This window comes from Kryptolebias marmoratus, linkage group LG20, assembly GCF_001649575.2.
Source record: "Kryptolebias marmoratus isolate JLee-2015 linkage group LG20, ASM164957v2, whole genome shotgun sequence".
Lineage (NCBI taxonomy): Eukaryota > Metazoa > Chordata > Actinopteri > Cyprinodontiformes > Rivulidae > Kryptolebias > Kryptolebias marmoratus.
This window is the reverse complement of record NC_051449.1, coordinates 21,212,782-21,235,296: the sequence shown is the minus strand read 5'-3', so window position 1 is coordinate 21,235,296 and position 22,515 is coordinate 21,212,782. Positions and strand designations below refer to the sequence as shown.

The following is a 22,515-nucleotide window of genomic DNA, read 5'->3' as shown; positions in this document are numbered from 1 at the left end:
GGGGGGGGGGGCACGCTCTCAGGCAATCAGCTCTTGACGGCCCAAAAGCAGCCTGTCCACAAAGTCCACCTCCTCAGCCGTCTCCGCCCCGAGCTGGGTTTCACTCACCCGGGACCTTCTAATTGGACTTCCAGAGTTCAGAGTTAAAGGCTCCTCTAATTGGACGCCCATCTGAAGCTCACTACGGCTCCAAGCTGCCGCTCGCCGCCTGGCCGAGCCGCACGCAGAGGCCGGCTGGCGCGGGCTCTGACAGGCCGCAGAGACGGGAGCTGTCAGGCCCGCGCATTGAGTCGGAGGTGGCGTCCGTGTCCTCCTCCCCCCCCGCTCGCCTGTCCGTGTCAGAGTCCGCTGTGTTCCTGTGACAAGGAACTTGGATGGTTGCGGCCCGTCTGTGTCATTTAAACACGCCGAGGGGGCCCCCCCCCAGGGGCTCGACTTTACATGGTCGGAGCGGCACACGTCGCTTCAGATCAGCACCTCCGAGGGGGCTTCTTTCAGACACTCGGCCGGGCGGAGCGAGCGGAGACACGAGCAGACGAGTTACCACCAAGCACGCCATTTTCATTCAAAACGCGGACGAGCAGAAAGCAAAAACATCATTTAAAAGTCAAACAAAACGAGAATTCTCAGCAATTACTGTCAACAGTTTTAAAAGCATCCATTCTATAATTGTTGTAAAATATTTTTCTTCCACGAGGGATGTTTCTGTAATACCAACCAAGGCTGAATCATCTGATCAAAGCGACTTTTTGAGGTCATGTAATTCCTTTTTTTTTGCATAACTGAATAATATATGCCTTTAAGTAAGTTCATTCAGTCATCGTTTAGCTGCCCTTTGTCTCTCTTGTTTTTAAAGAAATGCTGCTTTCCAAGCAATGTATGAGCAGTCAGCGTCTTACCTGACAGCAGACAGACAGAGTTTGGAGAATCAGCAAGGAACAAACATCAACGTGACACCAGTAAACTCTGTGCAGAACATGGACCCTGTCACAACACTGACGGTCTTAGTTGAGCAAATATTGTAGCCAGCGAAATAATTCAACGCCGCAACTGCATTTTGCCAATTTCATGAGGCTCAAACTGTTCTGGACGACAAACGTTTGCCCTTCCAGTGAGAAGGAGGCAATAGGGACACAGTGAAGGTAAGACACAACCTAAATACTTTAATCATCTTGCTTGCAAAAATACTTTAAGTAAATAAATTAAAGGCATATTGTTCGGTGAAGAAATCATCTTCTCTTTTTCGTGCCTGTGGTTTAGACTAAAACATTTTATGATGAAGTTTTAGCTGTTAGTCAAACTTTAAAAGAATAATCTCATGTGCAATCTGACACAATATTGCAAGATCTCGTGGAATCTGCTAGTGCTTGAAGCAGGGTTTCCCCCAGCGTATTATAAGCCAGGCTTTGATGACCCAGCCGCCAGGCTAAGCTCCGCTTGTTTATTATAAGTACGTCATTTTTTTATACACGTTTTTTCCCACCCGCACCCCCAAAACCGCTACATTTATCTACGTCACCACATGAGGGTGCGCACGCAAACAGTGACACAATCGCAATGTCCCCGCCTTGGCGCGGTGTCACGTCGCGTGGTTGTGCACCTTTTGTAACTTTGCGGACCGCTCACGCCGTGGTCCATTCAAAATGGATGAATTTGGTGCTCTAGCGGAGCTGGTTCGCCTGTATCAGCATTTATACGATCCCTTTGTGAGAGATCACACAGATAATCAAACAGTTCAAAACTCACGGAAGGAGATTACTGCTGCAGCCGATAAAAAGGAGTGTTTATAGACCACAGAGGGAAGAAATAATTTTCCTATGATGGGTGAATCACAAGTAAAGCAAATAAATCAATGAAAGTCAAACTGAATGCTTTAAGTTGAAACATCCTCTCTGTATCACAGCCAGAAACACAACAGTTCTTCCTCCTGAATACGTGCAGCCATATTTGATGTGAAACTATCTGCTGTCTTTTTTACCGTATTTCCACTGGTTAAGTAGCGTACTGCCCCCTGTCTTTTTGGAGAAAACTGCACTGACATAAGCGCCAAGTATAAACGCCTCCACCACGCGCTCAGGTCTGCACGCTGTTCATGGAGCCCTGCGGGACTCTAATGAGCCCTGAGGCCGAGCCACCTTCAGCTACCTGGAGTTAGCAGGTTGTTAGAGCCACAACAATAAACATCGATCGAGCAGGTTTGACCAAAAATGGTTAGTTGAGCTGAAATTCAGCGTGTGGCTTTACAAGACTGAATATGGTCAGCATGTTTTGTAGTGAAAATATTAATATGACTCATGCTAATTTATCCTTGTTAACCAGTAAAATGATGCTATTAAATTCAGCATTATATGCTTTGTTTTGTTGTTCCATGTAGTGATCCAACATGCAGCCTGTGCCACAAAAAGCACAGTACAGAACAGCATCTGTCTGTTTATCAGAGTTCTCTGTTGTTATTCATTGGCCTGGAAGTGAGACGTGTGTTGGTGCTTTGTTTGCACTTTTTCATTTATGTTCATTTAATTTATTTGTAAATGTGACTTAAATTAGGATTCAAATTACGTACAATCATTTATTATTATTATTTTGTATTTATTTATTTTATTTGTATTTTTTTGTTTAAAAAAGTATTTCAAAAGTGTCTTTTTGAAAATCCATAGTTATTTTCAACTTTCCTGTCAACTTTAATAATTTTTTTTTACTAAATCAAGGTCAGCTGGCAATCAGCCGGTGAACGGCCACCTACCACCGGGCTTGGCCTCTTTTTTGGGGGAAACCCTGTTGAAGCGTATGTTAGGGGTGACTCTCAGCTACTACCACACCAAGTGGTAGATCACCATCTTGAATCGAGTTAATCAGTTGCAGATGTACATTTAGTGATTTCTCTCTGTGAGTTTTATTAAAATAGTGGTTAATGGCACAATTTGAAACAAAGCTCTTTTTTTATGGATTTTCTTCTTTTTTTAAAATAATAACTCCAGCAAAAGGACAAAACGACAATATTTCCTAAATATTTCCTCACATAGCACCTCTGAAATCAAGACAATGATTATATTAAGGGGTATAGTGCTTACAATTATGAGGTGCATCAATTGTTTACCTACTTAGAGTCAGTGCAAAGTCTCTCCATCTCTGGATGAGAGTATCCAGTTTCAGACTGACCTACAGATGATGGTTTCCAATTCATTATCATCATCTTCACGACTGATAAAGATATAGATTGTTACATCATGTGTCTCCTTGGGTTTAACCCCAAACAGAAGTAGCATTGGGTTTATGGGAACAGTTATTTGCAATACATTTTCCACAATTCTTTTTTAACATTTTTCCCTATTTTCCATTATACCTGGACAACCCCACAAGATATGTAAATTATCTAACCGCTAAGGTCAGTTAGCTGTGACGACCATCTTGAATTGGATTGACTTTAAAGTTTCATTTAAATCCCTTCTGTAATTCATGAAATAGTTTGCTAACAAACAGACAGAGCTGACTTCAAGAGTTAAGGGCAAAGTTTCTAACAAAGAAGTGATGCGAGTATGTGGTGGGGATAACTCTCAGCTGCTACCATGTCAAATATTGGCTCAATATCTAATAAATCGACTGATTATTTGGCTGTGGCGGCCATCTTGAAATGGGTTGACTCAGGAAGTTAATCAGTTCCAGATGTGCCTCCAATGAATGTTCTGAGAGTTTCATTAAAATCTGTCCAGTAGCTCATGAGATATTTTGCGGACAGAAAACACTTTTGTCGGCGGGCAATCATAAGCTGTGCTCATCAGGAAAATGCTAACGTCGACCCCAAGCCTGCAAGGTGCTTGTGTGTTTTATGGAACTGTGCATCATTTTTAATGCCTGCCCACGCTTTTATAGTATCGCTCCCAGGAAATTACAGTGATGCTGATTAGACCAAATCTCTATGATGACAGAGGGAATATTTGAATTTTGTTAAGTCATGCTCAAATGTACCAGCCCTCTCCCAGTTCACGTCCTGCTCCCTGAACCTCTGCAGCTCGGCCTGAGAAATGTGGATTTCTTCCTTTTTTCCTGTGCCGTGGAGCGTGACTTACTGGTGCAGGGGGACTCTGGAGGGTCACTGTCAGCCCGGTAGAAGCCATTCTGGCAGGGACAAACGTTGGCTCCTCGTGAACCGGTGCGGCTGTTGGACGGGCAGGGAGCGCACGATCCCTCTCCGAATTTGGATTTGAACGTCCCAGGGATGCAGGCTATGTGAGCGGGAGAGAAAGACAATAAGAGGTGGGGAGGGAAACAGAAAGACGAGCGCAAAACAACAACAAAAAAAAAGCCCCACTGTGCTGTCACTTATCTAAAAGACCAGCAGCTGTCAGATCTGTCATATAACAAAAACGGATCCTCTGAAGTACCTGCAAAGCTCAATATTTATGGAGGAAAATGCTCGCGTGTGCGTGCAAAACAGCGAGCACTTAAGCGCAGGGGGCTTATCTATACATTTGCATCGACTCTTTCGTTTTCATCCTCTCTGCGAGGTGACATTAATCTCCCTAAACGCAGAGCCACAATGACAGCAAAGTTTCGTGTTCAAGAAGGGGGGGAGAAAAAAAGGAGGATAAAGATGAAGACGACTGCTGACAGGAGATTGCTGTTGTCAGACAAACAAGGATGGAGAATACTTCAGAGAAAAGGGATCCACCCTAAACCTATCAATCAGTGTCTGCGCGGTCCTCAGTTCTCTGGACCGGGCGGTGAATACAAACAAGGCCTCTACGTGCATGCAGAACAGCTCCATAATAAGCCAATAAATCAATCCAAATGAAGGGACATCAAAACAGACGTGAATTAGCTGAGCAGAGTTATGGGAAGAAGATACAAAGTAATCTTGGGCTACGTGTCCAAGCGATTCATTTGAATTCCTAAGTGCCGGGCTGAAAGTTTCCTGATATCGAGTCTTAAGGATAAACCAGTGTTAGCCGAGACTTAAGGAGGATTCAGATAAAGGGGATTAGCAGCATAAGGTCTGGATATATTGGCCTCCAGAGTCCCATGTTTTACTGTTTGCCACATTCCTAACCGGTGGTGTAAAAGTGGGGTCTCTGGCAAACATCTGTCGTGTCAGCATGACGGCTCATAAACCCCGGCCTGAGGGAGAGGGGAGAGGGTGATTAAGTAGTTAGGCTAAGTGGGCTTTCAGTTTAGCTCCGGCTCCACCCAAAATCCAAACAATGGCATAGTTAAAAAAAAAAAAAAGCCAGCACAGTTAATACCCCGGCAGGAGCAATAAAACACTTCAGCTTCTTCTTTTCCGCTGCCCCTTTAGGCGTCGCCGCAGCAGACCATCTGCCTCCGTCTTACCCACATGCACCTTCACCACATCCTTCTCCCTGGTAGCTTCACATTCAACATCCTTTGCCCACTGTCCCTCCTATATATTTTAGTCCAAGTGTGCCCAAACTTCTATGGTAACCCTAACCCATTTTACGGGAGCTGCTATGTTGCGTTTTTGGAACCAGAGTCTGTGCACTAGGAATGTGGGGCTTTGAGTCCCACCTACTGCCCTACACACAATCATGGTGTCACATGACCTTACTTTTAAGCATGGAATAGCTGATTAGAGCTAATTGTAGCAGGAAAATGAATATTAGAACATATATCAGTAAGGACAGAACTACGTGAATCAACAAGGGTCAACACCAGAAACAAACGATTTGAGGGGAAACCTGCAACTTGTAGTGCAACCAGCCAACAGAGAAGGTCCGTCCCATTCTGGTCAGAGGTCTAGATCTATAAAGACTAACCAAACCATGTCAGCCTCTCTAACTCTGTCTTCAGACTGCTCAGTCTGAGCTGTCCTTATGACATACTCATTTCTAATCCTGTCCATTTTAGTCCCTTTCCATGAAAATCTGAACATCTTCGTCTCTGCCACATCCAGCCTTGCCTCCTGTCTTTTCGTTAGATCCACTGTTTCCAAATCAAACATTCCAGCAGGTCTCACTCCCGTCCTGTAAGCCTTCCCTTTCACTCTTGCAGTGACCCTTCTGTCACACCCGTCTCCATCCACTCCACCCTGTCCATACAGTCGTCTTCACCTGTCTTGTACTCGTCGTTTGGATGGTTGACTCGAAGCACACAAACATGTCCACCTTCTACACCTCAACTTAGGGCTGTGCGATTGATGGAATTTGTAGTTTTGATTTCAATTTCAGCTCCAAATGATCACAAAAAAACAACAACAGCAGTTGGACACTACATTTAAAATAGTAACTATGAAATGTAAATGGAATTTTAAATTCATACGTGGAACATTTTTACTTTGCAAAAGAAAGAACTATCTTTACTCTAATTTGAAACAAATATAAGGAACTTTATTTTACAAAAAAAAGAATAAAAGTTTTTTTTTCATATTTAAAAGTGATGCACAGGCAGGTTTCTAAGCACCTTACTAAATCACTGAATGTTGAATTGAACCTATTTGCTGTATTTTTGTCAAAATTTGTCTACATTCATAACATTTGGGAATTGGAATGGACACTTTTTTGGAGAAACAATGTTATGTTATAAGACAAGAACTCAGAAAAAATATGAAATAGATTTGGGGGAAGAAAAACAAAAGGAATTCTATAGAGTGTTACAAAAGTGGAAGTGAAATGCATTGCTGATTTTATCTACATTTAAATAAATTTCATGTTCAAGGCAATTCACTGCGCTTTAAGTGCAATAACAAAATCCAAACTTTAGGAGTGATTATGTTCAATAATCGTCATTCCAATGTTGATCAAACTAATTGGGATCAGGAATATTTTTCCATAATTACGCAGCCCCCGACTCCTGCTCCAGATTCTGCCTTTCTTCTACTGACTTCTCCACTTCATACCTCCACCTCTCTAGGCTCGCCTCCACCTGCTCCCGACCCTGCCTCCAGTTCACAGCGTCGTAATCCTCCTGTTTGACCTCATCTGTCAACCTGTCCATCAAAACTGCGAACGAGAAGGAGCTCTGAGCCCATCTCTGATGTAATCCCACCCTCACCTTGAACCCATCTTTCACTCCTTCTGCACATTTCACCACCGTCTCTCTGTCCTTGTACATGTCCAATAAACCACCGCTTTATTTTTTTTTTCCCCTCTCGCTCTTATAACTCCCACATCACATTTGGACGCTACATTTTCTCGTCTGAGTATTTTCTCTCTCTCTCCCTGAAACGCAGTGGCACTGAATCACCCCTCTGTCTTGTTTTAATCCATTACCCTCTTTAGAGGGCACAATGATTCTCCTGTTTTTGTTACGCCGTATCTCCCTCCATTGTCTTTCCTCCCCTCGCCTTCCTCGCCTTCCCTCTCCATCTCATGCGGCGCTTGGCTGAGAGCGGCCAGACCGAGGTAAGAAATGAAATGTCTGAGAGATTAATGTCACTGTGGCAGTGTTGGCTCACGTTGGTCTGAATGGTGTTAATGAGTGTGGCCGCCTGTAGATTAACTAACGGGAGGCCGTGGAGGAAATTACACTTCCTCATCACAAGCGCTGGCAGAGGCCCTGGAGAGCTTTTTATCAGGCTTTGGCGGCAAGCTTTTAACCTTGAGCAGCCAAATGGCAACGAATGAGCTCTCCCCTGGATGTTTGACACTATTTCTCACACCTATAGGTGAGAGCAGGTTTGCTTGTCTGTCTTCGCCGTCCTGCAGCCTCCCTCCATTTTCATTCTTCTCCTGTTAGCAGCTGTTTCTGTCAGTGCTTTGGCAATCCACGCCCTCTCTCTCCCTCTCTCCTCCGAGCTTCATCTTTCCATTCTATTATCTGCATTCGCCTCGCGAAAATCTATTGGCTCTCTGTTTTGTGCCATCCCACTATCTTTCTCTCCCTCCTGTCCTGCTCGCACAATATTTGTATGCGGCTCCTCTCTGCAACACCTCATTAATTCATGCTCGCCCCTCTCCCCTCCCCCCCTTCCAGGAGCCAAACAATAAATGCAGAGATAAGGGCACGGGCTGAGGTGACTCGCACCGAGCACACAGAGGCGCTTTGGTCGGACAAAAGTTGAAAAATCTGTTAAATACACGTACCCTGGCACTGTGTGCTGTCTGCAGAGGGTTCAAAGCCGGCGACGCAGGTGCACGAGCCAATGGGAACCATCCACTCGCCGTCCCCATTGCAGTACAACTTCAGGGGCACGGACAACTCCATAGAATTGGCCACGCAGGCCCCGGGAGCGATCACTAAGGACGTGGCTTCCGCACCCGTGGCGGTCTCGGGGAAGACGGCAAAATTGGCAATGGTGGTGGAGCACTTCTTGAAGAAAACCTTGACGGAGATGAGGGACATGCAGGCCCCCAGGTCCTGGAAGGCCAGGTAGAAGCCTGTCTTGGAGAGGGGGCCGAAGCTGCGCACTTTGGTGTTGATCCTGCCCGCCTCCAGCAGCGAGAAGCTCTCGTCGGGCGCAATCGTATCCACCTTCACATACGGGTTCTCCTTCCACAGAGGGTTGGTGTCCGTAGCCGTGTCCCCCTCTGACTCGTAGTAAAACAGATTGAAGGTCTCTTTGCAGGAGCCCGGGATGTTGGGGATGCTCGCGCAGTCGCGGACGGAGAACTTGAGCTCCACGTAGACGCGCAGCACGCCCCGGCGCGGGATGTAGTCGGTCCTCAGCCAGTTGTTCTGGTTGGGCTGTCTGACGTTGCACACCTGATAGGTTCGGATCGGGCTCATGGAGTCATCGTAGCCACTGACTTCCTCCCACTGCGAAAACAACAGACACACAGAGGAGGAGGTGTAGAAAAAAACAGAAATGATAGCAATCAGCGCGGACCACGCAGGCAGGAATACAAATGCAGCTCCTTTCTGAGCCGCTGCAAAATTTCCCTGCATCTAATATATTGTTTGTTGACATTATCTAATGCTTCCTAATGCAAACTGTTCAAGCATGGAAGATGTTCAAAACAGTCCTGTGGCGCCTGCTACGAACAGATTACACAAAACAACCCCCACACACACACAGTGACACACATTCCTGCAGTGTGCTGTGTACACGAGGCCTGTGAGGAATAATTTGCAGCTAAAACGCTTCTAATTGCATGAATCATTCAGAAAATTCCAATCATTATGGACTATTAATAGATACCATTTTCCTATTAAAACACATTTCACACATTCTGATGGTTCGGCAAGTTCTGATGCCAATCGCGTGCCGGAGGTCCGCAAGAAAACGAGGGGGTGAGCGTTTCAGCTGTGATTACGCTGAATGTTGATTTGAAGCTTCGTGAAAACCTGTCTTCAGGAGACGAAACAGAAAGTGGAGGGACACCGAGCTCTACAGTGGGTTGCAGAAGTATTCACACCTCTTGGCATGCTTTCTGTGTTGATGCCTTACAAGCTGGACTTTAAATGACTACAAATCTACACAAACTACTCCAGAGTGATGAAGCTAAATGGGGAAAATAACTTGTTTTAAATAGTTTAGAAATACAAAGCTGAAAAGTGGTGTGTGCATATGTATTCGCCCCCTTGCTTTGAGGCCCCAACAGTCATTTATACAAGCTACAAAACTACTCGAATAAGATCTACCTGTGAGTAATCTGAGTGTCAAATGATATACGGAGCTTATAAAAAGTATGTTTTCTGGTTTTATTGCTGTCATAAATCAATTACGGTCAACATAAATTGGCCTTCTTTACAAAAAATATTACTAATAAAAAACCTACCTCAATGTCAAATTGAAATCAAATTTCTAAAGAGTAAGACTGATTACATGTAAATATGTCATGTAAAATAGGTGACTGCATAAATATTCACCCCCTTTAAAGTGACTGTCCTAATTCAGCTCAGAGAAAAGATTAAAAGATTATTAAAAAGTACAAGTCAGAGGATGGATACAAGGCCCTAAACATCCCCAGGAGTTCTGTTAAATTCATTATTAAGACGTGCAAGGAATATGGAACATGTGTAAATCTACCAAGAGCAGGCCGTCCTCACAAACTGAGTGACCGTGAAGAAGGAGAACAGTGAGAGACCACCGAGACCCCTGGGAGCTCTCTGAGGGAGTTAAAGCTTCAGCAGGTGAGATGGGAGAGACTGTAAATACATCTACTGTTGGCTGAGCAGCTCTTCTGTAGAAATGGGAGTTTCTGTCTATAGGACGACAGTAACCTGCACAGAACTGGGCTTTGTGGAAGAAAAGACAGGAAAAAGGAATTGCTTACTTGAAGAAAAAAGCAAAAGGCACACTATTTGACATTTCTTTCACAAACATGTGGAAGAAATACACCGCCATGTCTGACACAAATCTCATTCTCTGAAAGTGGGAACATTTGGGCTATTGACAGTTTACATGATAATTACACAACTCTGAAAGATGTTTTAAAAATACTACTATAGTATTTACACCAAATGAGAAACTTGAATTTAAAAAAAAGTGCTGAAAATATGGATGACTACTGTGACATTTTAGAACCGTCTGAATGAACAGTGTTATTTCTTCATGTAAAGATGAAAAAAAGTGTGAATAAATGTAAATAAATAAAGAACTATGCTCGAAATCAGTGTTGCAATTGACTTTTCTCGTGTGTGTATTTTTATCTCCACAAAAAGTCCGCAGTTGAAACACGGCTTCAGCACGTCACTGTTCGTGTCCAGCAGTGTTGGGTACGGGTCAGATTAAATTAAATGGAAAGCAAAGCGTATTTATTTTGCAGCATTTCACCAATAGATGAAAGCCCGGGTCGCCATTATTCCCGGAGATTTTCTTAAAAATGACAGCTGTGAAAATGGAGATATTTGTTAAAAACTTTTGTGTCCAAATATTACTCTGTTACATCGGGATTTCCTTTTTGTATCTACCAAGCCATGATGGTTTTTAGGACGTGTGAAACAGAACGGTTTACAACCTCTGGCAATAATGGATCCTAAAAATGTGGCCAAGAAGGAAATTAGTGTATTTTTCATTTTTTGACCCCCTCCCCGTCACACATTATGGTAACACTTTCAGAGAATGACCCAACTCCTCTCATCGTGCTGATAACACCAGCCTCACAGTCAAGCATGGTGGTGGCAGCATAATGCTCTGGAAATGCTTTTCATCAGTGGGGACTGGGAAACTGGACAGATTTGAAGGAAAGATGGATCAAGCAAAAAATATAGAGTAATTCTTGAGGGAAATTAGTTTAAATCTTTCAGAGATTTGAGACTGGGACGATGGGATATGGCAATGACCCGAAACACTCGGCTGAAACAACACTCCAGCTGGTTCAGGGGAACCAGTTGAATTTAGCAGCACCATCCAACCTGAAGGAGGACGAAAACTGGAAAAATACTTTAATACTTTTGCAACCCACATTATATCTGTAACAGTGGAATCAACTCAAAGTCGAGAGGAGATTGGAAATTAAACTGAAACACAATATAATATATCAAATGCACAGCTGTCAATAAATGCTTCAGTCAGTGTGTTTGGGTCGTGACAACACGCCAGAGTGCATCAAGTTATGTAGACTGCAGTATCAGATCAAGCAAGGGTGCACAGATTTATGTACATTAGTTCATAAACATGCAGGACGGAGCTGCACTGTAAGTCGGAAACAGAGATTTAAGGACCAAGATGATAAATAGACATGACTTCTGACATTTTCTGTACATTTATAAAGCAATGAAGACCACGTATGGCTTCATATGCGGTTAACAGTGATGTTTGTTTCTGGTAACTAACATTACAAGGCATAATAAATGGTGTCACTGGTCAATAAATCCAGTCCATTAGGAAATAACCTTGTGAAAAGTCAACCTCTTATTTATTTATTTTTTCCCACCTAATTCCTGTTTGAACCGAATGCTTCGTTTTCATAACAAATGGCCGTCCCAGAAATTGATTATTTCAACTGGAGGGAAAATAATGCATAACTCATCTCACGTCTGCCGAGCTACCGGGCAATTTATCCCCCGAACGATGAGCCCGAGAGTCAGCATTAGGTGTCGTATATCACCAGCAACACGTTGATGCACTACCTGACAAATATGATAATTGCCGGGCCTCCTGAAGGTACGGGCCTGCCTGGCGCAGGGAGAAGAGTGGCTGCCTCGCCGGTCGTGACATATGACTTTATGGATGCCGGGACATTCGGAGCCGGCCGTTATAGGGAGGAGTAAGACGGGGAGCTGCCAAAGATGGTTTCCATGGTAACCTACCATTTCCATTGACTGACTTTGTGCTCACGTAGCAAAGACAAATTGCACTGGCCGGGCGTGGGGGAGGTCTGTCAGGCTGTTAGCCCTGGGGTCAAATTCATGTTGTTTTATTTTCTCACAATTCCTACAGGGGGTATCAACTGAAAAACCTTAATTTCTGCCTGTAATGTGCTCTTGGGTCCATATTATAAAAGACACATGCTTTCAGCTGCCAGGCCCTCTATCCGGGAGAGAGTAAAGCCTACCTATTAGTCCTTGTGCATTGTGGGGGCTAATGGGTAAACTGCTGCTGCCTCAAGTCTTAAAACTTGCTCGTAATATTGTTTAAAGCACATCATTTATGCACGTTTTAAAGGTTTCACATGGTCCGCACACTGAAACCTTAGATTTGGTCTGCACAATGTCACACTGTGCGCTTCTACTTTATTGTATCCAAAAAATGTAAACAGTCGCTGCAAACACAAAGATATAAAACAGCAGGAGGTGTGCTGTTCAAGGCGGATTGGGCTCTATTAACAAGCAAATGGAACAAATGCTGCTGGAGAAACAAAAATAACACAAAGCAAAGTGAACACACGGGCACACTAACTCACCCCGCTCTCTGGAAACGTGGTCCATGCCAACTCAGTGGTGGCCCACCGACTGTCCATGAGGGTTTCTGCAAACGAAGAGCAGGAGGGAGGAACTTCAGTTACATGGTGTGAGGAGGGAAACTGTAACACAACATTAAAGACCACACACAAGTTCCCTTTCGTAAGACAAAGGAAGAAGGTAAGACGCGCTCTTCATCATAACCTCCGCCCACGAGCGCTTGGCTTTTTTTTTGAAAGCTCTGACAATCACGCCGCTTCTGTGATGCTGCCTAATTAAGCCTCTGTGTCTCCGTGTTTGTGCGCCTGGCACTCACAAATCTCTTCATATTCATCTGCGGAACCAAGAACAAAGCATCCTCCTGGATGCCTACGGAGTGAAAGATTTCATTAAATGAAGAGTTCAGCCATTTTGAATTGGGGTTCTGTGGAGAAGGTATTCACAGTTGTTCTCTTACCTGTGGTATCCAGCTTTTTGAACAACTTTACATATGGCAGGACTAATGAGACAATGGCTGGAGCTTGTTTTAAAGTAACTCTAATCTCATATAAGTCATAGTGGTATGGAAACCCCTTTTTTTGAAACCTTTACACTGCTGCTTGTTTTGGATTACAGCTATTCTATGGTTATTGACAAAAGTAATTAGCAGCAGCAGCAGCAGCTAGGTGTGGCACGTCCAGAAGTTCCAGGGGTCGCATCTGGGAAGAATTTTGCAATATTTTAAGACAAAATACCAATGTAATTCATGAGATTGATAGTGGTGTAAAGGTTTATAAAATAGTATTTGCATGAACAACAGTACAACTTTGCAGCTAGTGTTTGTTATTAGATGGCAAAATTCTCTATGGCAGTGGGTGAACTTATTCTGACCAGGAGTCTGCATCAATCAATCAATCAATCAATCCATCCCACTTTTCCATGCAGGGTCATGTGGGAGCTGGTGCCTGTCACCAGTAGTCACTGTGCGAGTGGCAGAGTACACCCTTGACCGGTGGACTGGTTTTATGCCAAAAAAAAAAAAAAAAGAATCCAAATCTGCAGAGTTCTCATCTGATTCTGGAGATCCAGTCGTCGGTTCAGGTTCATACTGGTATGGTTGTATTTCCATTACCATCTTAAAACTGCTCCCGTCTTTAAAATTTCACAGTGGTCCATGCATACTCATAGACCTTTACACCAGTATGAGTTTTGAATTAAAGTGTTATTTACATATAATTCCTCAGTTATTTGCAAAAAGCAGCAACAGCAGGTAGGTGTACCTGGCAGACTGGGGTCAAATATGGCAGGAGTTGCATAAAATGTCTGCCAAAATGGCTACGTAATGAGAAACTGTAAATGGTTTAACGGGTAAAATAATAGCGTTTGCATGAAGTCCTAGAAAATTGTGAAGATTGGAGCTGTTTTAAGATGGCAAAAATCTACTTTGGCCTTTGCTGGATTCAGACTAGCTGTTAGCTGGCTAGCTCCACAACAGGTTCGACATTAACTGCTCATAACTTTTCCACAAAACCCCAGTTCAAAATGGCAGAACTATTCTATACACAACAACCCTTTAATATATCCCAGAAGGGAAGTGAGAGTAGCAGGGTGGGGGAGGGTGGGGGAGGGTTTGCACACACACAAATCACAATATGTGCAATCTCTTAGCAGATATTTGTCAGACCCTTCATCAGTTTTCTCCAGTCAATCAGAAAAGGATCAATGCATGCTGGTGTCATGTATCAGTCAAGTGTCTCCCGGGTGGTGGTCCGGGCGAATGTATCGTCCCTCGGAGGGCTCCTAACCTCGCTCTGGCGTCCTCACTTTACAGCTGTGGCCACGCCGGCTCCCATTGTTCTGTTGCTGTTTGCGCATAATCACTGAAACAATTACACTTTCTTCATGGAGACTTGATGACACGGTGCCTGCTGTGCACCATTTGCTCACAAGTTGTTGATAATGGTGAGGAAGGGGAGGGGGAGGGGGGGTGAGAGGCTAAAACAAACAGCGCGTCCTGTGTAGAACAACAGCTGAGCTCTTTCCAAGAGACGGGGCTCTGTTCTGGTGGCAGACTGTAATTACAATACAGAGTGTCCTTGGCTTTTTGTGTGTCATTAATGGGAGACTGAGTTAATAGATCGCTCATCCATCTGTAACGGCTCAGCTACAGATAGAAGCAGCATTTGCACGGCATGCTGTTGGCTAATTAGAGAGACCACTATGGTTTCCCTCCATTTTAGATGAAACACATTTCTACGTCTAGCAGGTTAGACTGCGAGATTGGGGGACTGATTTACTTTTCGGTGGCATTTATGTGTACCATGAATAAAACAACAGAAAAAAAAAAAAGAAAAAAAAGATCAACAATAAATCTTTTTTTTTCTTTTGTGGCGTAGTTCTTAGTCTTAGTTGGTACATTAAGAGCCGACCGTTCTGGAGGCTCTATGGGTTAGGGAGCCAAAGTTTGAAGAAAGACAACATACCTTTCAGGAGGTTTTCCCATTGTTGCATTAAGAAGTTGGGTAGGAATACTTAAATGTTGTAAAACTGATACGCATAGTAAAAAATATGTATATCCAGTGGAGCATAAATTCTCATTAAACCCTTCCTGTGGATCCACATATTTGTGTTTTGTTCCTTTTTTTTAATGCTTCACCTCAAATAGAGATTTTTCCTCCTTTCTAGAGGTTTTGATCAAATGTTTGTGAACCTCTTTGAGACGCAGCACAACAGCTCTTTTTTTTTAAAGCCTGCCTTTACGGGTTTTCACAGCGGCAGGTTTTCGAGGAGTGACATAAGACAGTTGTTCCCATTTTTTTTGTTACCGTGCAAATGTAAATATAGACAAAAATAAACACAATGACCTTTGCACATTATTACTGTATGGGAGAGTAAACATTATCAAGCTTGAGAGCGCACACTATTAAGGCGTTTTCGGACCAAACAATTATAAGGACTCTCTGAGGGGTTTAAGCACTATTAGTCCCGCTATGGAGTGGCTACAAGGACCAATGTGTTTGCTTTCCCTCTGCCAGGGGAACGTTGTGATTATGCAACACTCAGATGGCAGTCAGGGCCGCCACATCACTTAAGCACGTGATATTTACCAACAACAACAATGGAGGACACTGTATCTGTAGCTGTGTTGTAGGCCTTTAGTTGAAGTTTGAGAGCAGAGTTTAAAAGAGTTCAACAAACGTGTTTGATTTGCTCAGCCAATTAGAATATATTTATGTATGGAGCAATCACATCTTTTTATGTAACTTGAGAGTTCCTACCGAACCAGGAATGTTCCTACTTTGAAGGAAGAGCTAAAAAAAAAGAGACTCAATAAAGATAGTTATATTGACAAAAGGCTATAAGACTGCAAATGCCAAAACAACAATAAAAAGAAGGTGAACTTCTTCAAATGATTAGAAGGACTGTGAAGCAGCCCCTTGCAGTTTAAAAGCAACTACTATTGCACACCAAACAGGAAGGAAAATAACAAAATGGCCATTTTATTCAGACATACTTATAGTGTAGATCCCCCTTCTACAGTTCAGAGGAACAAAGTTGGTTCAAATCCCTCAGTCTTGTCTGTCATTTTTTCCTAACTTAGCCCTCTTTTCAAAAAAGGGGCGATGCTTTTTTTTGTGGGTCATTTTGACCTACTTAATAAGACTAAAAGGCAACAAACTGAATGAGAACATGGGCATGGTGTGGTGCCCGAATCGATCCTATTCAACATCCCATCATCTGCAAAGAAACACACAAAGGAAAGCTGCCCTTTTCAGGACATTTGAACAAGTTTAACATAGTTTCCATGCTTGGTCCTAACGTCATTTCCTCCTAGCAAATTAAACAGAGTGTCTGTGAACGAACGCTTGTGAGATGGGCTGCTATGAGATTTTGATTAAAGTATTAAAACCTTGAGCAAAAAATAAAAATAAAAACAATTTTTCACCATTTGAAAACAAAAAATTTAAAACATAATTTAATTGCTTTTTATGATGATTGTTTAATAATGGTTATATCACTACAATGCTTATTAAAATATTTATTTACAGCTATTTTAATATTATTGCACAGATATAAACAAGAAGACAACATGATTTTAAACTTGCGAACAGCTTTTTCAATTTATAACTTTTTTTTTTTGCAATGACATTTAAGATCAAGGCTAAATTTTTAGTTTAATCACAAAGATAAACACCAGATTCAGGAGGCTGTTTTAAAGCTATGATTTAAAAAAAAATAGATTGTAGTGAACATTATGGACATAATTCAGCATGAGCAGCTTGTTTAATGACACTGAAGGCAGTTCTACACATAAATATGTGCTGTTCACACATGCAAAGTTTCCCCTCTAAGGAACTGTTTTATATTTGGCCAACTATTATGTCACGTTCCTTAGAAACAAGGTGTTTTTCCTTTAAGATAAAAAAGTGGCCTTTTCCTTTTTATTAGTTCAATAAGAAATACAAAAGTGACAAACTAAACTACAGCACCAGATCAATTAATGAATAATTCTAAAGTAATTGTGTCTATTGCACAGAATACCTCTTGTCTGCTGTTCTGCTCTTTGTATAGTAACACTGAAATCCTGACAAGCTGATGTTGGTTAGTTATTATTAGCCTCCTATTATTAGGGTGTGTGTTTTACCTGCTAACATGCTAACTCTTGTAGCTTGTTGCAAATGTTTGTTTTAAAACAGCTTTAACTTAAAAAAGAAATATAAGTGTTGGTTCTCTGGTTTCTCTGGTTTCCTCCCACAGACCAAAAACATGCATGTTAGGATCATTGGTAACTCTAAACTGTCCCTAGGAGGAAGAGAGTGAATGGTTGTTAGTCTCATTTGTCTCCATGTGTCCCTGTGATGGACTGGAGACCTGTCTAAGGTGTCCCCCGCCTCTCGCACAACGCTCTTTAATGAAACAGCTCCACAAAATGGGCACAAAGACCAGACCATCTTGAAGCTGCCATTGGCTGATCATAAATTACTCATGGAGCCTGCTACGTCCTGCACAGACGTGAGCTTTCAGAAATGAAGTGAGCAACCAAGGAACCAAAAGAGGCATGGAGCTCAACTCAGCTGCTTTCACGTGTCGCACTATGCATTAAACGTTTGACAGATGTCTTTGTCATAACATTCTTGAAAAACAATATGAACTTTGTAAATTCAGTAAAACTGAAGATCTTGACCACTAACAGTTTTCTGAATCAAGCCTAAAACCTCTGGAACATGTTTTGTGAAAATGCTAATCATATGTTTCATTAATGCCTTATGATGCATCAGCTAAAATCAATGATCAGTCAGCCATGCAGGAATATGGAAATATTCTCAGCCTAGTCTTTACTGTTTTCAGGAACTGTAATGCAGCACATATGGTAACATGTCATACATTTTAATAAACAAGATAACTGTGACTTAAGCACTATTAAATGAGTCACTAGTTATGCATTAATTACACAACTGTACTGTGCTTTCATCTGCTCTTAATGGAGAGCAGAAATCCTGTTTTGGGTGTGATTTAAATTCAACCAAGATGTTTCTGAGTGCCGGTAGGTTAGTGTATACGAACAAGAAAAAAAGCAAAACCCCTGGAATTTAAAAAGGTAGGTGTCTGCCTTCATTTTTGTTGACAATAGAACTTTCTTTTCCCTCAGCAGGATGATTAATAAGTCATATTTATGCACAAAGCAAAGCCACATTTACATTAAGTGCTGCGGCTCCTTTTTAAGGCTTTCCTCCATGCTTGTCTGCAGAAGCAGAATGAGTGACAGCAACTAATAACCTCAGTTGTACAGCCCAAATATATGCCTGTGAACAAGGTTGTTTTACTGATTAGCACGACTTGAGCCAGGAAGGAGGAACTAATCAGCGAAATCAGCCGCTGTTGTCTTTGCTTGGCCACACTCGGCCCTCTGCGGCACACAGCCGAGTGATCACTCCTGAACAGAGCCGCGCATCCAGCCTGTCCCCAGAGTGGGCGATCCGGTGCGTCAGGCCCTCCCTCCCACTTCGCTTCAGGTGCCCGGAGGCGATGGAGACAGAATCACTCACCCTCGGCTAACCAAAGGTCTGAGCTGCTGCTTCTTTCAGCAAGCTTCATTTCACATCGCACGCACGCATGTCCTGCAGGCTGACCGCACCGCCTCGGGAAAAGTTGGGTTCAAGACCCCGTGTAAAGCTGGGCCGCACCCTGCTGGAGTTACACACCCAGGACCACAAAGCTCTTGACTACCTGAAAAGATTTAGGCGAAATCCGGTAAAATAGGCCATCAGCTAAATGTCCGAAATACGTCTGGACCATCACTACTCTGGAACACTGGTTCCACCTGAGCATACGTTATACAATTGTTTTCATTGATTGGGGGGGGTTTGGGAAGAATAAAATGTAGCAGAGTTAATTGATAGGTATAGTTTAGAAAATTTGACAGAAAACTGATAAAACCCCTAAAGCTATTATGATTAAAGACCTCCTTAAAGGAACGAATATCGCCCACTGCCTTTCAAGCCAGGGTTTGTTATTAAGTGGTTGAGAAGGGACAGAGTTAAAGCCATTTTGATCAAACTTTGTAAATGACATTATGTGTGACTTCGTGGAATATTCGCGCTCGGACACTCAGCTACTCCCACGTCAGATTTCAGTATCGCCATTTTTGTGTTGGTTGATTTGCTGTGGTGGCCAGCTTGAATTGGGCTGCCTCCAAAAGGTAATCAGTCGTAGATCAATAATTATTTCTTTCTGGGACTTTCATTAAAATCTCTCCAGTGGTTCATGAGATATTTCACTAACAGACAGTGCCGACTTTAACAGTTAATGCCAAAGTTTTGAGCAAAGATGTTATGCAGGTGTAGTGCTCCGAGTATTTTATGGGACTTCTACCACCACGCCAAATATTAACTCAATATTTATGGAACTGACTGAGTTATAGCCATTTTTGTGTTGCCTAAAACAGTTAGCTGTGGCGGCCATCTTAAATTGGGTTGACTCCAAAAGTTAATCCGTGGTATGTGTACACCCAGTCATTCCTTTCTGAGAGTTTTATTACAATACGTCCAATGGTTTATGAAATATTTTTCTAACAGACAAACAGTTGACTTCAATAGTTAATATATAAGTTATAAGCAAAAAAAAAGGGCTATAACTGTAAGCATGGTTTAAATTACAAGGTGAAAACCACCCCCTGCTGGCATTTACGACTTGAAGCCTGCAGAGGAAGTTAAAAACAACACATCTGAGAGGTTAAGTTTCTGCAATCCACATTCCTGTAAACATTTATTAATATATATTAATAAAGAAAAACCCTGTATTATCAATTCAGACCTCCACTAGCATGAACCCAACCTCCCACAGCTGTCAGTCAATTTACCATTAACTGACCCCCGGAGTCCCTTAATTTTGTCAATATCCCAGCCGCAAGCCAAGCAGACACAAGTAATTAGTGAGTAAATAATTCATTTACTTTTTGTGTTTCCCTTTAGAGTTTTTTTTTTAATTAGATTGTGTGACATGTCTGACGGTGAAGGCTAATTTCTTTGCCTTAAAGGGCTTATAACAATGTGTTTTGGTGCCAGAAAGCCTACAAATATTGATACTGATGACAAGAAAGAAATCACAGTTGATTTTTTTTTTTTTTACTGTGTTCAAGTCAGATTTAAAAATATATGTTTTTGAACTACTGAGAGCTTTTGGGTGGGCAGGCCGACAATAAATGGAAGCTGCACGTTATAGTTGCATGGGCCAATGTGTCTGTAGTTGCTTTTTAGAGAAATTGGATCGTTTTGAAGACCATTCTAGTCGCTCTTCTGTCAGTTTCAGACTTTTTTTGCTTACTGACAACAAAAACAGTAAATGATGTAGATGAGAGCAGCTATATTGGGAATTTACTCACTGGAATCTTCACCATATGAGCTCATGTTTGAGCCGGGTACCTGGCTATTACTACTTTCTTCTTTAACAGCCATTTTGTTCTGCCAGTGCTGCATTCTTGGTGTTCAGGGACCCTGTCTTTACGCCGTCACTCTTCGGCGCCTTTCAGCTGCATGTTCAGCTGCTTTGTTCCTGTCTCCTTTCTTTTGCACATTTCTCAAATTCTGACATGGTAAAGAAGATTCAAAAGTTCAAAAGTAAAAAATGTGTAAATATCACGTTTTTGCACTTTAACGAGCAACTAGAGAAGCTAACTAATGTAAGCAGCCATTTTTCACTTTTAGGAGGGAGAAGTTATTAAACTGTTTCCTCTATGCTCCATCCATCCATCCATCCGTCCGTCCATCCGTCCGTCCATCCATCCGTCCGTCTGTCCATCCATCCATCCATCCATCCATCCGTCCGTCCGTCCGTCCGTCCGTCCATCCATCCGTCCGTCCGTCCATCCATCCATCCATCCATCCATCCATCCATCCATCCACATCTACCACACTAAAAATAAGTAAATTAATATTTTCAAATTGCACAATTATAAAAACATACAAATATGCTTACACAAGATCAAAACCCCCAGTAATTTGTCTATGATGTATTAAAAATACATCAAGTAGTTTGTTTATTATCCAGTTAATTAGCACTGATTACATTTCAACACTTAGTTTAAGCTGTAGTTCATTGTTAGATTATTGTTGTGCTAATTTCTGTCCTCAGCTCACTAATTTAAGAGGAGTGGTAAAAAAAATAAAACTTTATCATTGTTTGATGTTAACCTTGATCTTTCTGTATGTTTAACTAAATATCTGGTTTTCTATTTTTTCATTGTACTATTGTCAGCTAAACCACGCGTTGAATTTGTTAAAGTATCACACCAGCTGGCAAAATGATAGGTATAAATTTTATTCAATTAAGTGGCCTCTAACAGTAAGAAACAAATGGTGATACCATCTTCTTGTGTTGTGTTAATATTTGACTGTGGACCATTGTTGAAGGTTTGTTTTGTTGGCACTTTTGTCCAAGTAGAGGTCTCAAAGGAGCAAGTAAACCCCAAAACAGGAGGGCCCCGAACTGAAATGGGCAAAACGACATTGGTTTGATCCACAAAGCTGGGAAAATGTGTTCAAAAAAAGGAAGCACTAGCTTTCTTTCACTAAAACTTAAATAGTATGTGTTGTGATTTACTCTCAGCTAGCACAAAACCAAGTTTCAGCTCAGTATCCACAAAATTAACTGAGGTGCAGCCATTTTCGTGTTTGCTGAGGTCGTTAGCTACAATGGCCATCTTGAATTGAGGTGACTCTTAAAGTTAATTAGTGGTTGTTTCTTGAAAGTTTCATTAAAATCCATCCAGTCGGTTCAGGAGATATTTTGCTAATGTTACAGACAGGGCCAAAAAACACGATCGCCTCTGGCGGCAGGGGATAAAGACGTGAGCATAAACAGGAGATCAAAGAAAACTGCAGCAGACGTTGATAATTTCTATTATAAGATTGATTTTCTGTTTTTTTGTCTATTTAAGACAAAACACAATGCTAACACAAGCTTGTGTCTGTGTGCACAGCCATGTGAAATTTGGCCCATTATACCCCGCGTGGGTCTCACATCTACTGAATATTACTAGCTGACATTTTTAATGGACATTTATATATTTCAGAGACCCATATCTATTGAAAAAAAAAACATCCTTTAGTCTTGTGCAACATTTGTTTGATGGTCTGTGGATAGGTTTAACAAAAATAAAAACTGGTGTGTTTTAGTTGGCCTACAGATTTATAACAGCAGCAAAAACACTTCAGCTCCGAGGAGAGAACGGCTCTGCATATGTGCGAGCTTAACGTCTGAGGCCCCCGCTCGCTGTGAAACACTAAAACTGCTGCATAT

At 42.2% G+C, this 22,515-nt stretch overlaps 1 protein-coding gene across 1 annotated transcript in view; it reads right to left on the bottom strand.

Moving 5' to 3' along the window:
- The window catches only part of ephb3a (eph receptor B3a), a 63,120-nt gene that overhangs the window by 33,557 nt on the left and 7,048 nt on the right, over positions 1-22,515 (bottom strand). Inside the window, exons 2-4 of the mRNA XM_017420253.3 lie at positions 12,741-12,805; positions 8,037-8,709; positions 4,068-4,223 (exon numbers count right to left, since the gene is read on the bottom strand). Coding sequence (XP_017275742.1) covers positions 4,068-4,223; positions 8,037-8,709; positions 12,741-12,805 — 894 coding nt within the window. The remainder of the gene's footprint in view (positions 1-4,067; positions 4,224-8,036; positions 8,710-12,740; positions 12,806-22,515) is intronic.